General features: G+C 41.9%; 1 protein-coding gene across 1 annotated transcript; it reads right to left on the reverse strand.

The window, feature by feature from the left end:
- Positions 1 to 7776: 7776 nt before the first annotated feature.
- On the reverse strand, positions 7777 to 9338 carry LOC147603788 (uncharacterized). Its single transcript, XM_086796249.1, has one exon. It carries the CDS (start codon positions 9264 to 9266, stop codon positions 8004 to 8006), a length of 1263 nt encoding a protein of 420 aa, XP_086652375.1. The 5' UTR covers positions 9267 to 9338; the 3' UTR covers positions 7777 to 8003.
- Between the last annotated feature and the right edge of the window lie 5216 nt (positions 9339 to 14554).

Below are 14554 nucleotides of genomic sequence, written 5' to 3' on the forward strand. Positions count from 1 at the left end.
TTCGTATAAGGATCAAGGGACCCTTACGCCCTCCTCATCCATCCAACACCCTTTACGGGTGAGTGGTGTAAGGGATGGAGGGCTCTATGGGGTGGCATGGCCGTGCTGGCTGTCTTGCACACTTTCATTCTCTCAACATGGTATTAGAGTGGGTACTCTTCCTTGCATTGCTTTACTCATCCTCTACTCCCGCTTGTGTGTACAAGCTATTGGGTTGAGCCAAGCCAAGCTCATAGTAAAGTCCTTGCACACCCAAGCTTGCCATGGCCTTTGTGAGAGCGCACAACCATGGCCAAGCCTCTATCTCCTCTGAGCCTAAGCTACTATTGTGCCTCTATGAGCCAAGCCATCGCTCTCTATTGTAGCCTCTATCAGCAGTGATTGTCATGGAGCCAAGTTCGATGCCAAGGGGTGTTAGAAGAGCCGTCCTCTAGCTCTGCTGCTACCAACATGGATTGAGTTATCCCACATGCAATATGAAAGGGTTAAAACCCTTAGTATAAGGGACAAGGGACCCTTAGCCCCCCCTCATCCCTCCAACACCCTTTACAGGTTAGTGGTGTAAGGGATGAAGGGCTTTGTGGGGTGACATGGCTGTGGTGGTGGGGCTATCCTCCTACGCGCTTTCATTCTCTCAACACGAGGTAGCTTACCAACCATCTCATGAAAGAGGCAACTACACAAATGCAATGCTAGCATGTAATAAACCCACCTCCTTCCACCATGAGAGCTGTCTATGTAGAGTTTGGCACTCCCCATTGTTGCAAGATGATGCTCCACTACGTAAGATGATAGCTCACTCTCACTCTCTCACTATAGAAAACATGGCAAGACCAAGAGGGAAAGAGGGTACACACACGCGCTCTCACAAAAGCACTCCTAAGAGAATAAGAGGATAAGATAGAGAGCTAGAGCATAAAGAGAAAGAGCTCACTCTCAATCAACACTTAAGGGAATGTCCCTTTCTTGTTAGAGAAATTCACTTATATATAAGGGAGTTATAAGTTTGGGCATCTACATCGAATAACTTGAAAGACCTGACATCCTCTCAATGTGTGCTTATATTAGCCTAGACAAGGTTACAATATAATAAGTGGGCGCCCAAGGCATGGTCATCCCTTGAGTATATCATTAAGCATAATTATGGGGGAAATACAATGATTGGAACAAGTTATTAATTCTCACTTAGGCAGGGACAACACATAAGTGAGGGTGGACAAGGATCTTTTAAAGTGGTGCCCATTATTGTGTACATCCTTTAGTGACTTTGCACTGCTTGTGCATGCTCTTGGCTTGTTGTAGATAGCTCATCTCCCTTGTGACCAATGCAACCAGCTTGTCGTAGATGCAGGTGTGCGTTGTTGATGCATGTCAGTGGTCTATGTTAACCTCGAATCAACATTCCCCCCTCCTGGTTTTCTAGGTCCATCCTCAAACTTAGGGAACTAATGGTTGTGGTGTGAGGCTTGAGAGGAAATTAATTTAAGAGGTTTTAGACATGTTGTTTTACAAGGCTAGTCGGTGTGGTGTGTGTTTGGAGAATCGATGTTGAGGATACAAATGTGCGAATGCATGTTGATGGGAAAATACAAGTAAGGGTGCTTAATTCATGTGCTTAATGCATGTGCTTGAATGTTGCAAGCACCTACCTGCTTATATGCTTTACAAAATTGAGCAGTATGCAGTGCAAGAAAGAGTTAATGGAAATGGATTTTGATGTCGAGGATCAAAGTATTGGTCAAGGTACATAGTGCATGACTGTTGGCCAATTGTGAGAAAATGATATATATATCGTTCACCCTTCTCTAAAAAACAATGAATAACATTGATGCTTGTCCATGTGTTGATGAATTCATATTCGTAGGAGCCAATGCTATCAAAGATATTAGCATCATTATGTTGAAGCACTACTTTTCATCTACGATATATGTCCTAGTGGCGTGTGAATCGGACTCTATTTCTACTACTAAAACGGTTCATTAGTCAGGGGGTGGTAAAACATTCTAAGTGTCCTTACAAGTATCATCATGAATCATTGTCTTCCTTTGGGTAATCTTTATCATCATGTAGCTTATGTTGTATATTCTCTACATCTTTATCCACTTTTCTATGAAACTAGGAAAGCCAAGATCTATGAGGATAAGTTAGTTGGTGTAACCTACTTTTTAAGTCTACCATGTTCCATTCTTTTGGCCATTCATGGGGATGTCAAAAAAGATAATTTTTCCATTTCTTCCTTTGAGACTATGGGTAATTCACATGGTCTTCATTGAAGTGCCCTTTGGAGCCTGATCTTTGTATTAGGTCTAAGAGATGATGAGTAATAATGCAGTGAAGCTTTAAAATACCACAAGTGATGTATACAGTGGTAAATCGCTTGAATCAAGATATGGTTTATGTCTTGAAGTCCAAATCCATGCTGAGCTGTTCTACAATTTCCTTTGACAGTACTCTATGGATTCCTTCAATGCATTTGGCATTGTAAGTTCATGCATCTCCTTATCATTTGAGAATACATTTGACTTCATAAGCATAGATCCCATGCTAAAAAATGTAGCATTATTAGATGTAGGTCAAGAGTTACGACCAAATCTTGTGGAGTCTCCAAGAATATATCATCATGCAATACACCTATCACCAAGGTAGGGTGAGCATACCAAGTCAACACCTAGGTCAATCATACAAGTTGGTGGAATGCTACTATATTTCGAAGATCAACTTTCTATTCGAAGATCTCCCATCTCCCTATATTGAATATGTTCTATCATTTTTGCAGGCTACCCTTGCTTAAGCTCCAAGTTTTCTTGTGCCAATGTGCCACATATTGTCTTGTATTGATCCTGTGTTATAGTATCTAGCTTTTGCTTGAGGTGGACACTCTTCTTTTCTGTAGATTGGTGCCCTGTTGTTGGCCTCATGGAGCTTCTACATCAATCCCTCTTTTGCCTTTGCAAATCTGCTAACTTTTCCATAGATTATGGAATATGATTTTGGTGCTTAGAGGAGGCTATACCCCATCAAGGAATATGACAATGCCACACTCTCCTCCACATTTAGTGAATCATCTAGTTCAACACTTGAAGTGGATTCGTCTCACTAAGAATATTTTTCTATAGTTGGGAAAGAGATACTTTATGAGGCCTGGGAGAATCCTGGTAGAATACATCTTCTAAGCACTACTTATTTTTGTTTCTTATTGAGGAATTCTCTAATAAAAGGGATTTTTCTTTTAACAAGAAAGTATCAAAGAGTTATTGTCTCATGTAATATTATTATTGGGTGGATCTGGGTGGGGTGATGTGGTCAATGTTGCATTATTATAGGGATGGTAGTGGAAGCAAATAAAAAATAACCACCACTTATTTTTGTTTCTTATTGAGGAAATCTCTAATAAAAGGGATTTCTCTTTTAACAAGAAAGTATCAAAGAGTTATTGTCTCATGTAATATTATTATTGGGTGGATGTGGGTGGGGTGATGTGGTCAATGTTGCATTATTATAGGGATGGTAGTGGAAGCAAATAAAAAAAGTTTAAATCATGTTATAAATGGGAAAAAACCTCTCATTTTGATATTATAAATTCAACATGTGTAATAATTGTGGAAGCTCAAAGAAGATCAAGAGAGCAATTTCGTTATTGCATGCTATAAGGCGACAATGACTAACAAAGAGAGAGAAGGAGAGAAGGAACTAGTGAAGAGAGAAAAAGAAGGTGATGGCAACCACTACATGGAAAAGAGAGTGGGAGAAAAATTACACGCAATTGCATACAAAGAGAAGGGGAGGGGATTTTTTTTGTTGAAAAATCATTGAGGATTAAGGAAGCCCCTCATGTTGTCCAATTTCCAAATTGCAGAATTTTGAAGCTTTTCAAATTCTAATGAGACAAGATTGATGCTTAAGCCTTTCTTGTTACATCCATGGCCTCTAATTTTGGAGAGGTTTATGAAATTGAAAAGTGAAAGTGATTTTGGAAGGAGGTTTTGGGAAAGGTGGTGAAGACGAAGTATTATCCAATGATTAAGGTTCTTGTGTTATTGACCAATGGTCCACAAAAGCACGTAAATAAAATGATATGAATAAAAGGTGTATCCCACAATAAAAGGTGTATCCCACAATAAAATATCTGAAAATAAAATAATGGGTGTCCCCATAGAGGTTTTATAACTAGGCACTTGAGACTATTCAAGACCTTTGAAAAGATAAGGAAGAGATTCTATTGGAAATAAAGGTGAAAAGACATACACACTTTTGTCACAAGATATATGCCTTGTCAACTCAATAAGGACTTAACACATAAGCTTGATGGGCTAATTTATATTCCCAAAAATTTTATGGATTTGATTACTTGTCTTCCACACAAAAAGAGAGGTTGGAAATACTTATATGTGGTTGTGGATAGGTTGAAAGGGGCACACATTTCATTACTACAAAGTTTAAGTACACAGCATCTATGGTTGCAAGGAAATTTGTGAATCATATATTCAAGTTGCATGGTGTACCACAACAAATTATGAGTGACCAGGATGTCAAATTCATTAGGTCATTTTGGAGAACTTTGTTTAAGATAATGGGAACCAAGTTGAAACCAAGCATTGCTTTTACCATCGCGAGACTTATGGTTGGTCAAACGGAGAGGGTGTGAATAAGTGGGTAGAAACTTATTTTTGAGGCGCTATTGCCATGACACTTAAAGCATGGGATGAATAGTTAGTTGTTTGTCTACAATGGTACTCATGAGAGTATTAGCATGTTACCTTTTAATGCATTGTATAGTTGCAAGGTGAATTCACCTATGATGGTTGTCAAGAAAGAAGGAGTGAATTCAAATGCAAAAGAGGAAGTGGAGAGAATGCCTGCTCTTCTCCAACAATGCAAATCAAACATGAAGCAAGCTCAAGTGAAGATGAAGCATTATACCAATGCAAATAGGAGGCCTTTGGAGTTTCAATAACGAGATTGGGTGATTTTAAGGATCCCTAAGTGAAGATATTGGTTTCTCAAAGGGAAAACCAACACCAAATTATCTCATTGCTACTATGGCCCATATAAGGTTTTGAGAAGAGTAGGGAAAGTAGCATATCAATTATTGCTTCCACCGACCACTAATATTCATGATGTATATTAAATGTGTCTCACTTAAAGGCTTACATTGGGCCTAAAGTGCAAGTTTGTGATGAGGTACCTTCAATGAATGAGGAGAGATTAGTTGAATATGTACCCGAGAAAATATTGGGTATGAGAGAGAGGGTACCTTCTTTTAGCTCAACTATGATGGAATACCTTGTCAAAAGGCATGGAGTAATAAAGAAGCTTCATGGCAAACCCACCTCAATATTGGAGGGATATCAAGGGTTGCTAGATGTATTTGGAGGGATCAATGATGCTTAAAAACAATGATTATACTTTTTGGAACTTTTTGGAACTCACTATTGGATGGTATTGGATGAGCATGGGTATTGGATCAGGCCTCTTCGTGATGGTATTGGATGAGCATGGGTTGAGAGCTTCATATCAGCTATATACTATCACGAAGAGCTTATTGGGGGATGTTTTGAGAGTATTATATGTAGTTTACAACCATATGATGGTATTTACTCTCACACATTCAAGTTGGATCATGGATTACTCTCCTTATATGCAGGAGTGATTTGTTCACGTGGGTTTCATGTAGATAAACTCACTTATATGATGTGTAAAAGAGCTAATTCTATGGTTTGAGGATGAAATGTTATGGGTGGGGAGATGGTTTGTAACATGGTGGAATCAACACCCATGTTAATAATCATAGGATATATGGGTGGGGATGGTTTGTAACATGGTGGAATCAAAACCCATGTTAATAAGCATATAAGCTTAGGACATATGGGCCAAAGGCCATGGGATATGGATAAACGGTATGGACATAAGGCTAATGGACCACAAGGCTAGACATTAATAATGAAGTGTGAAACTGAGCTCTAGTATATATAAGGTAACTATGAGCTTAATTATGTATCTAATTGTTTTTGCTAATCAAACATTAATCATCTTCTTGCTTCAAGCAAGCTTCCATGATGGTACTCTCTCATGAGTGCACGCATGTGTGGTACTCCATGTATTGAGTGCAATCCCTCTTCTTTCACCCTATTGCTATGATATCCACCAATGAAGAAGCATATTCTATAGCTATGTATCAACCTTAGGGTGCTAATTGACTTGAGTTAGCCATGCCAAATGCATTGATAATTTCCCTATCATACTTCGACTAAGAGATAAAAAGACACTTTGGCTCTTCCAGACTTTAATCACATTTTAGAAAAAGCATGAGTCCAAAATAAGTATGGATGAAACCCTGCCAGACTTTAATCACAAAAGAAATGCATGAATCCAAACTATGTCATCTCAAACTCTTTGCTCAACATCTCCTTCATTTACAAGATGAGGTCCTCCACATAAAGGATAATGATCTTTTCATGGTTCATTCCTACTAAGATGAGATCATCCACATAAAGGATAATAACCATGCACTTGCCTTACTTAGAGAAAATTTATAAATATAAGCATTTTAAAAGATTAATACTTATAAGTAATTATCAATCCATTTGGTAAACCATTGGTACCATGCTAAATACGAGTCTTATGATTGAGTCACAAAAGTGGCTTATTATTATTATGAATGGTTTATGAATTTTATATAAATGAAAAGGGAAATCAACTTAAATTTCCATGAACCCACTTGAGATTTCTTGGTTTGCATACATCTACCTGTAACAAATGTTTTGGGAAAAAACCATATATCTAGTGGATTTTAATATTTAAAATTACTTAAAATAACATAAAAATACTATAATAGCATTATCGTCAAGAAGAAGTGTATAAAAAGGTACCTTTAGTTAGTAAAAGGTACCGTGTTGATGGCCTAAATACATACAGGAAAAAATTATATAACATTAATAGTGTGCTTAAAAATTATAAAGGTATTTTCAATATAAAATTTAAACATGAAAACTTTTCTTAAAACAAAAAGTGCCTAAATTATGACCATAGAAGAAATTTATATTTTTATTTAAAATTAAATCTTATGTTGAGAGTATTTCAATAGTTAGAAGTTCTTTAAAATATATTTTGAATATTAGAGTCTCTAAAAGCCACATACATGTCTATTTTTCTACAAGACTAGTTCTAGTCCTTTGATAATTTTGGGTAATCATATCTTAGTACATAAATTAAAACTATAAAAGTGTTACCAAAGATTCAATCTATAGCATAGGTTGTGTGGGAGGGGAAGAGGGAGAGGGAGAGAGAAAGAAAAACCACATGTACCGGTGTATTCGCAAAGAGGTTCACTTAAAAATATGTAAGTGTATCAGGTGTGTTTACTAAAAAGAGTTTTTTCACTTAAAAATATATCATGTGTATTTACTAGGAGGAGTTTTTTAATTTATACTTATTAGTGTACTTATATGAAGGGTTTTTAATAGATTTTGACAATAAAATAGTTTGGCTTATAAAAGAGACCATATTAATACTCAAAAACCCACAGATAAAAGAAGATTTTCTAAATACCCTTTCAACACAAGTGATGTATAGGTTTTCTATAAAGGTTAAATTTTGGTTAACGATCCCACTCCTATAGTTTTTCTATAAAGTGAACCGTAAAGGCTTAAATTTTAGTTAGTTTATCTTAAAACGATCCCTCTCTCTCCACACACACACACAGCTTTTGTTGAAGGGTGGTTTTTCTAAATTGAAAAACATTGGCTTGCCAGTTATTTCCAAAATTTACAAAGGCTTTAACTCAATCAGACTCCAATGGTGGCTGTTGTGCTGCGCGGTACCCGTCTGTCCTAAGTTCTAATTTTCAAAATTACGACGGCTTAACTCAAACTCTTCGCAGTGACGTCCTGCAGATCCGCAAAATCATTAGTCACTGTTTCGGCGACCATCAACGTTCTCTAATTCTCAGGCGTCCGGACTCTGAATGTGCTCATGATCATCGTCATGGATGGTCGATTCGAGGATCATATCCTCCAAGTCTTTAAATCATCGGTGCACTCATCATGGTCAGGGATCATATCCTCCAATTCTTGGGCGAACTCTAAATCTCCGGCGTACTCATCATGATCAGGGATCGTATCCTCCAATTCTTGGGCGAACTCTAAATCTCCAGGGATCGCGTCCTCCAAATCATTGTCGTCCTCCGTCTCAGCCTCCTCCATAGCCTCCCCACAAGCCTGATCAGCCTCAGCCTCAGCATTACAGTTGGCGCCCATAAATTCATTCTCTAAGCTTTCCGCATTCTCCTCGAAAGATCGTGCACGATGTTTTGGCTTCACAGTGACGCCTTCCTCCTCCTCCTCCTCCGTATATCTGTCCTTCATGACCACGCCGTAGCAGGGCGCCAGCTTGAGGCCGTCTCCAACATGATAGTCTTCATCAACAGCCCCTCCCTTGTAGTTGCAATTAATCCTCCGGGTGACGGGCACCCTCGAGTAAACGGTAGAGAACTCTTGATGAGGACAATACATAATTCCTCTAACCCGTTTGCGGCCTTTGGCCTGCGTAATGTCCTGGCGCGTCTCAGAGCGCTGGTTAAAATTCTTATTGAAGAAGCAAGGGGACCAGAACTTCCCGTCACAGTCCATGCGTAGGCGGAAGATGAGTGGCAGGGGTCCTCCGAGGGCAGTGATACGAGGAAGCTTTACTGCAGGGTTGTCCGAGTCGAAGGAGCTGGCTGAAGCATGATTAGGGGACGTAGAATTATTAATCTTCTTAGCAGTTCTCTCCGCCCTTAGCTTTTCGACCAAGACATCGATTTTCGCTGTGATGGAAGGGGGGTCTTGGAAGCCCTGGGGCAGGTTGCGGGCGATGTAGTCTTTGGCGTGCTTGCGCAAGGATTCCACGGTAGATGTGTACGTGAAGGGATCATAGATGCCGCGTCTGAGCTTGAGCACGGTATTGGGGTGCATGTGGTGTAGGGGGTCGTGAGCGGAAGGAAGGTGGACGGGCAACTTCAGGACGATGTAGTCAGTGTTTCTGACGACGCGGCTGCCGAAGTTGATGGCCAGGCACGATTCCGTCACCGTTCGGAAGGCTCCCATGTGCACGTGCCGGTCGTGCAACGACGTGTTCACCGCATCCGGCAGCTTGAACTCTGCCTGAAAGTAATGCGACGAGCCTTGTTTGGACTTCGACTTCAGCGGCTTCAATTGCACTCCCGTATAGTCGTCGTTCGGGAAAATTTGTGCCATGTAAGAATTCTTCTTTCTCGGTTTCTTCGCCATCGTTACTGTAACCTATATCTTCTATCTATTATATAGAATGTTTAGATTAGGGTAAGACCGAGTCGAACCACCACCACCTGCTGCTGCAGGTTCTGCTCTTTTCCTTGGTCCTTTACTGCACGCATATTAGCTCCAGCTAGCTATATATATTGATTGTAGACCAGACATTTGATTGGTAAAGCTTAAGCTCGGAATAAAATGCATATTCTATATATTTTTGGACGCAGATGGGTGGCCTGGTATCGCTATAATTGAAAGCTCATGATTTTTGTATGGTACTAGTGTTCTTGCTTACCGTATCCCTTCCTACCAATAGCCAGATTTTTTCAATGCATGCTAATATCGCAAAAGCTTTGAGGAGTTGCTCATATATGACAGTGAAAAGAGGAGAACTCTAGGTTGTCCTCATATATGACAGTGAAATCTAGGTGTATGTGGAGATCAGGCACCTACATTAAACACACATCCACCACCACCACCAGTACGTGAACCGCCCCTCTAATTGACGACAGCGACGTCTTCAGCAAGGTTCTGAAAAATGAATGGCGCACTAGCTTGGAAAATGCTAAAGGCGGCCCACAGAAGAAAGACCCGGCTGATTCAAAATTGAGAAAAACGCTTTCTCACGGTACTCGGACTTCGACCGTAGGCTGCTCCTTAATTCGACCTAGTAAGGCATCATTTTACGTGAATCTTCCATATCCAAGTGGCCTGCTTGCCGTGCGTGCGTTTGGACGCTGCGGTTCGATCGGGTGTGGCAGCGAAAAGGTGCGTGGGTCGATCGCCGCGCTTTAATCACGAAGGTTTTGAGATGCTTACGCCCTCCAAAACGCTCTTTAATCGTGAAGGTTTTGAGATGCTTACGCCCTCCAAAACGCTCTTTACTTAATTCGCATTTATTACTTGCTAAAAATTAATAGTGGCCTACATCGAGTGAAAAAAGAAAACGGATTAATCGGGCCAGGCCCTATTTGGAAGAGAAAAGCTAGCCTGGGAGAAAGTCAAACGCAAACTCAATCTTCAAGACTTAAGCCAGGAAGTCAAACGCAAAGTCAATCTTCAAGACTTAGGCCAGGAAGGAATATTCTCGTGGCAGAATTATTCAATAGGGGAGCTCACCAGGAAAGCTAGGCTGGACAGAGCTTATGCTAGCAACGAAATTGTTGCAAAATACAACAGATGTGAATGTCTGGTTGACACTACGACTTGCATCTCTGACCACTATCCCATTATCACCACCATGGATAATCAAGACACCGGGCACAAGGCTGGCTGGTTCCACACTGATCCAGCCCTTTTTAAACTACCTCTGGTCAAGGAAGAAATAGTCCAAATCTGGAAATCCTTCTTCTCTTACAACCTCCCCCCGGCTAAAGCCTGGAACCTCGCCATCAAATCCACTCAAAACCTCCTAAAGCAAGTAAGGAAGGAGGTTATAGCCCACATGACCAGCAGGCTCAGAAACCTCCAATCGCAGCTTCGAATGCAGGAGTCTTCTACCAACCCTGGAAATCTTAACCAGATCAGAGCTCAAATCAAAAGGGAGGAGGAAATAGCCCTCCAGCAAGCCAAGCTCTTCACCAGAGACTGGTGGGCAGGCAAAGCAGATAGACCGAGCAAAGAAATGTTCAAGATGCTAAAAGTGAAACAAAGATAAGAACACCTCCCCCTCCTCTGCTTCAAGAATGGAGTTAAGGCTAGCAACCACGAGGAGAACAAGCAGCTCCTAACTGACTACTACAGGGCTATCTTCCTTGAAGCAGGTCCCCCCTCTCAAAGCAAGCTGAAGGCCATGCAGACCATCAAAGAGGCAAGAGAAGTCACTGTTCCTCCAAATCTAGCAAAAGTTCTGGAGCGGGACATCTCCCACGAGGAAATAAAAGAGGTAATATTTTCTCTCAAACCTAATAAAAGCCCAGGGGAAGACGGCTTGGCTGCTGAATTCTACCAAACCTTCAGCGAGGTATTAGTAGACCCCATCCTCCAAGTGTGGCAAGAAGCGATCAAATTCGGAGCATTGCCCACCCAATCTAATCAAGGACTTATCAAGCTTATTCACAAAAAAGGCCCTAAGGAGGACGTAGGAAACTGGAGACCTCTTACCATGCTTAACAGTGTGTACAAGATCATCGCCAAAGCCCTTGCCCACCGTCTGACCGAGCACATGAATAGCTGGATAAATAAGGAACAGAAAGGATTCATCAAGGGCAGATACATCCTAGACGCCATCATAGCACTTTGGGAAGGCTTTGAATATGCAGAGAAAACCAATCAAGATTTTCTCTTCATAAAGATTGACTTTGAAAAAGCATATGATAGAATCCACTGGGACTTCATCCTCCAATCTCTAAGGGATATGGGTTTGGGACCCCATTTCACCCACATGGTCAAAACCCTCTTCGGCAATGCCAAAGCCAAGATAATCTACAACAGAGAGCTCTCTGCCCCCTTCCCGCTTCAAAAGAGCATCAGACAAGGATGCCCGTTAGCCCCCCTCTTATACGCCATAGCCTCAGACGGCCTTAACTGGCTCATCAAGGACAAGATGAAAAAAGGAGAGATAGCTAGAATAAAGCTCCCTAATGGAGACCAGATGAGCACACAGATGTTTGCTGATGACACTAATTGCTTGATAGCTAATGAAGAAGGAAGTATAAAGGCTCTCTGGGAATGCTTACAAATCTATTGCATGGCCTCAGGTTCTTCAATCAACCATTCTAAAACAGGCATCAAATCACTCATAGAACCACCGCCTGACTGGCTTAAGGAAGCAGGCTGCAATCTCATCCAGGACGGTGAGATCTTCAGGCTCCTAGGAATACCTATGGGCTTTGAGGTCACTCTAAGACAAAGATGGCAGTGGGTCATGGAAAAAATAGACAACAAGCTTCTGAGATGGAAAAGAAAACAGCTTACTTTGGCAGGGAGGATCATGGTTCTCAACCACTTCATTCTGCCCTACACCATCTATTTTATCAGCTGCTGGAGGCCACCAGATTCTGACCTCAGCAACTTTACCAAGCTGTGTAGGAACTTTCTCTGGGGCGGCGACCCTTGGAACAAGAGCATACCCAAAGTCAAGTGGGACATCTGCACCACCCCTAAAGCAAAGGGAGGACTAGGTATTCAGGATATCAGGATCACTGCCAATAGAATGGCAGCTAAGTGGATCATAAGAGCATGTGCTAACCCCTCTAAAGACTGGGCTCAACTTCTCATCAAGGATACCCCCAGGTTTTTCATCACACGGGCCTCAATAAATGGAACAACCTGCCCCTCTCAACCATAGTTATTTCCAAGTTCCCCATCTCTCCTAAAGGCAGTCAACTAGTGTCCTCAATATGGAAAGCTTGGAATAACATCAAAATGTTCCTAAACCCAGCCCCAAACCTCCGCATTTCAAAAGGCGCTCTGGCCTAGGACTCTTGCTGGTGGTCCAGTCTCCCTTTCCCCCCCCCCTTCAACCAGAGGAAGCCCAAATAGCGCTAAACCTTCACAAGAGAGGCATTGTAACCTGGGCAGATCTCAGAGATCAACATCTCGGAATCTGGCTTTCAAGAGCTGAACTGGTGGCTAAATTCGACTACAGGACCCCTGAGCTGGACCTCGTGCAAAGCAGAACCTCGAAATGGGATCAGCAGGAGACCTAGAAGCTAAACAACCCCTCCGCCTTCAACATCTGTGCTTACCAATGGACAGGCAACAAACCTCTTCTCCCCATCCCTAAGATGACTAAAGCTCCACCCATCCACCTACCCCTCAACCGTAGATGGAACACTCAGTGGGACCGGAAAAAATGGTACAATAACCTCAAGAACCTCTGGAACCCCCACACTGACCCCAAGAAGTCATGCCTAGCATGGCTCATTGCTTATAGAGCCCTATGGACCCAAGTCAAGGCAGCTAAATTCAATGTGTCATCTAATCAATGTGCAAGATGTGGACTCCCAGAAGATGATATACACATTTTCCTACAGTGCCAGCACATCTCTCAATCTTTCAAATTACTTCAAAACATAGTATCTAAATGGAGCAAAGCTTTAACCTGGAAACAGCTTTTACTGGGAGAAGCCTTAGGATGTTCAGATACGCTATGGAACATCATTAGAAGCGAATATCTATGGCATACATGGATGCTGAGAATAGCAGCAACGTTCAACAATCCAAATGCATGGATGCTGAGAATAGCAGCAACGTTCAACAATCCAAAAATCAAAGGACCTCCGCTTTCAGTTAGTTTAAGCACAACATGCAGCAGATACTGGTCTAAAAGATTGCCTTCTTTAATCAGCTATGAGAAAAGGCTAGAAATCCAATACAACAAGAAAGCCTCAGACTTTACCAAGTCCAAACTGGACTCAATCAGAGAAAAAATCAGTCTAGTCATGACCAAAGACAGATCACTAATTGACTTAATTTGTAGTCTGTAAAGACGCTCTACATGCAGATATCATGCCTCTAATCAGTATTTTCAATGCGATCCCACACAGCAGTTCACAATAGACATCTGATTCAGGATGATACCAAAGTACAATATAAATGCCAACCAGATCCCTGCAAGAAGGCAGAGACAATGAGGGATAAGCCTCGGCAAGTGACCTGTAGGACAGACATGCCAGTGCCAGACCATGCCCCAATAGGAAAACCCCGTCTTCCATCTGCTTTGAGCCTCCTCTCAGGCAGGATCGAATCACGAGAGGTACCTGCACCCACAAGGAAAGAATTAGCCAAGTTAGCCACAAGGCAGGTGAAGAAGGATACCAGCCGCGAGGAGAGGCCACCAACACCCCCGGCCCTGGTCGCCACCAACATAGATGAAGGAATAGGAACAGACGGGAAGCTCCCATGACCATGAGAGCAGGTTTCTATCCGCCGCTGGGAGAGGCCGCCATCTCCCTTTCTTGGGCGGCATCAGCAGAGGGATGAAGACAACGAACCCGGAAAAGACTGGTATACCAGAACATGAAGTTGCCACTGCTCACGACCTCTGCTCATCTTCCTCTCCTACAAGGCCGTTTTGAGGAATCAGATCAGAGTCTTGCTGCTGAATGACAACAAGGTCGAGGTACCTTAGATGTAAATAGTGCTGAGCCTCCAAAATCCATCCTGGGGCGCCACCGGCAAAGATAGTTGCAAGGATGATCGAGGATGAAGGTTTCTAGCAGTTGGGAGAGCCCGCCATCAGCAGGGATGAAGACGACTTACCCGGAAAAGACTGGTAGCCAATAGGATTTTTTTTGTTTTTTCCTCATGCATGGACACGTGCAGAGACATGCACTGTGTCCACG

The sequence above is a fragment of the Cibotium barometz genome, chromosome 63, assembly GCF_041138505.1.
Source record: "Cibotium barometz isolate CiBa-2024 chromosome 63, ASM4113850v1, whole genome shotgun sequence".
Taxonomy (NCBI): domain Eukaryota; kingdom Viridiplantae; phylum Streptophyta; class Polypodiopsida; order Cyatheales; family Cibotiaceae; genus Cibotium; species Cibotium barometz.

Excerpts from the sequence above, each read along its gene's own strand:
- LOC147603788 (XM_086796249.1), bottom strand. The coding sequence starts at position 9,266 with ATGGCGAAGAAACCGAGAAAGAAGAATTCTTACATGGCACAAATTTTC.